At 42.4% G+C, this 3,026-nt stretch overlaps 1 protein-coding gene across 1 annotated transcript; it reads right to left on the bottom strand.

The window, feature by feature from the left end:
* Positions 1-1,823: 1,823 nt before the first annotated feature.
* On the bottom strand, positions 1,824-2,417 carry LOC135226712 (uncharacterized). Its single transcript, XM_064266418.1, has one exon. It carries the CDS (start codon positions 2,415-2,417, stop codon positions 1,824-1,826), a length of 594 nt encoding a protein of 197 aa, XP_064122488.1.
* Between the last annotated feature and the right edge of the window lie 609 nt (positions 2,418-3,026).

Genomic DNA, 3,026 nt, shown 5'->3' with positions numbered 1-3,026 from the left:
TAGAAATTCCTGCCGCATCCTGCCAGCCTCTTGCCATTTCACCGCCTACCTCCTCCCTTTCAGAGGAGGTAAGCCCGCTAGTTAACCACGGACTTGTTTCCGAGGGTGATACAACGGATGATTCCCTAACCTCCCGACATCTAATCACTGCCAGAGAGGACTTTCCACCTGTGCCAGAGCACACTGCCAGCCTTGGTGACCCCACAGATTCGCAACCTGTGGTGCCATCTCGGCCTTATCGTCAAGTGCCACGGAAAAAGTACTGGAATAAGTTCTGCTGAGACTGTGGCCGCAAGGGTCGCATGTCTGCAAATTACGGAGGGTGCGCTAATCACAATATTCCCGCCATTGCAATGGCAGCTATAAATTTTTCCTCGCTAGGTCTCCCAGCTCAGGGCCCTATAACCATCGCACCCCTCCAAGGTCATTATCTGCCAAGCCACGTCAGAGCCTACGACGACTCTGGCGCTCAAATCTCCCTGATATGGGAAGATCAAATCCCCCGATGGGCTACCGTTAATAGACGGCAACTAATCACGATTGAAGGCATCAATCATATTAAACTGATCCTTCCGACCGTCCAATTGAGGGTCACCAGACCTCATTTCTCCAAAGTATGTACTCTTGCAGTTGCAAGCTACATTCCAGAAGGTTATGACATCCTCCTAGGGCAAGACATGAAGTCTCCCACGCATTTCAAAAAGACTAGGGGTCCTAACCCCACGACAAATCACTCCAAAGCAAGGAGCCATCCAAGACCTACTTCCTCCAGGAAGTACGGCCACCAACAGTCTTCCCCGCTACCAAGGAGGGAGATTGATCATTCACAGTTCCGTTGCAAAACCTGTAACGTAATAGGGCACTCCACTAATTGGCCTAAGTGCCCTAGCAAGCTACCAGCAGGGGACATTGTCCATTGTCCACAAGGGTCAGCCTTCCGCAAGAGACAGGGGCCTCTGTCTCCCATTACCAAGGGCCAGCTGAGAGGTATTGCACCTCCGGTACCCGTCACAGGTCCAGATGACCTCAACACTCTGCCAGTGCCACTTGGCAGCACTGAGCAGTGGCAAGCTCCGTCCAGCCTGGACGTAGAGCCACCACAAACTTTGACCTCCGCACCTGGCCCCGAGCTAGCGCCGGCGCCTAACCTAATCAAGGATCCTCCTACAGGAGATCCTCCAACAGGCATGGAGCTTACCGCAGCCCATGGCCAATCCCAAGTCCATGAGTCTTCTTCAGCATCACCTCTGTTGCCCGAGGATGAACCTCCAGCAGACTTCACTTTTAAGCAGGGCCGTTTCTATTTCATTAGATGCCCCAGGCAAGAACTCATTATGGCGCCCCCCTTCCCTCCAGGCTGGAAATAATAACATAAACAATTTCGAACACAACTAGCATCTCAAGTTCCACAACAAAACAACATACTTTATTAATAAATCATCTTCACGTATATGTATACACAACAAGGAAAAGTATAGACTCAAAAGTATACAAACTATTTTTGTAAATTTTAATAGAATAACACCATTATACATTTTTATTGCAAATCCTACCTAAGATAAATTGAAAAAGGTAATCTTGCCAATCTAAAACCATAGAACTCAATGCATATATGTTAAGGGCTATGCTAAAACTATTATATACAAGTTTTCTTCACTGATTTTTCATATTTAAAACCTGACTCTTCTTGACTTTCTTGCAGCAAAATCATCTATAGTGTCATCATACAAAATCTGTTTGGATATTTCTCTATTAATACTAATTATTGCCAGCCCATTTAGGCGCTCCTGTGACATAGTAGACCTTAAATATGTTTTAATGAGCTAAAGTTTAGAGAAGCTTCTCTCTGCAGATACCACACTCACAGGTGTAGTGACAGCAATTCTTAATGCCACCCACATGTTTGGATAGATCTCTTTCAGGCCTTTCTCCTCCAGAAAAACAAGGTCTAATTTTGTCATATTTTGTTTTGGCCATTGTTTTGGAAATGACTGCATTTCTACAATCAGTTCATCATAATTTAAATCAGAATGATCCCCAGATGTGAGTGTATTACACAAATCTTTTGCTTGCTTTTCTAGCTCACTAGAAAAGCTTATGAGAACACTGAATTTCTTTGCAACATCACTCATCATTCCAGTTCTCTCTCTCAGAGATTCAATGGCCATATCCACAACTACATTGAAAAATGAAAACTCCATTTTTTTCAAGGCATCGGTAATAGGTTCATCAGGGGCCTCATAGGAAAACTGCCTTTTAGTAGTTCTGAGTCTTTTCTGTTTTAGAGCAGCTTCCACATTCATCTCCTCACATATCTCTTTGGCAGATGTCTGGGCATCAGCAAACCCAGTGTCTCTGTAGCTAACAAGGGAGGTTTCAGCCTTCTTGAGAATGTCAACAGCTACATCCGGATGCATGCATTGTGATTGCAGAAGTTTATTCACATTTACAGGTTGCTGTCGTGGCTTCAGATATTTTTTCAATGCATCTGGACGAAAAGAAATTATAGAATATATGTTAATTATTATGCATTTAATATAATTTAATTTATAAACATATAATTTATAAACATCTAAATTTTTGTAGTACAAATATCACTGCATTGCAGCATGTAGGCCTATGCTTAGGGTCTACAAGTTACAATTAACCTCTTGAGAATCCTTGAGAATGGGCAAATGTCGATATTAACTAATATAGCACAAAATTCGATATTAGAGTAATCCAGGAAAATGTAACATTTAAAATAATAATAAAAATTAATAATAATCTTCTTCTCAGCTTTATCCCTATTTATTCGGGGTCGCCGTTTATAATGAGTCAGGGGTGCCAAAACGTGGAAATGACGTCATAATTATGGATTATTTTAACCTCATTTATGACAGGAATCAACGCAAAATAGCGCTCCGGTTTTGACCGCGAAAAAGTGATGGATGTCCTATCCATTACTATAGATCATTGGTTTATAAGGTATATCACTCCTGGATTTCATTCGAATTTTCAACTCGGAAATATCTCCAAAAAGTGAA

Source organism: Macrobrachium nipponense, chromosome 15 (assembly GCF_015104395.2).
Source record: "Macrobrachium nipponense isolate FS-2020 chromosome 15, ASM1510439v2, whole genome shotgun sequence".
Lineage (NCBI taxonomy): Eukaryota > Metazoa > Arthropoda > Malacostraca > Decapoda > Palaemonidae > Macrobrachium > Macrobrachium nipponense.
The sequence above is the reverse complement of the archived record's forward strand: the minus strand, read 5'-3'. Positions and strand labels throughout refer to the sequence as shown.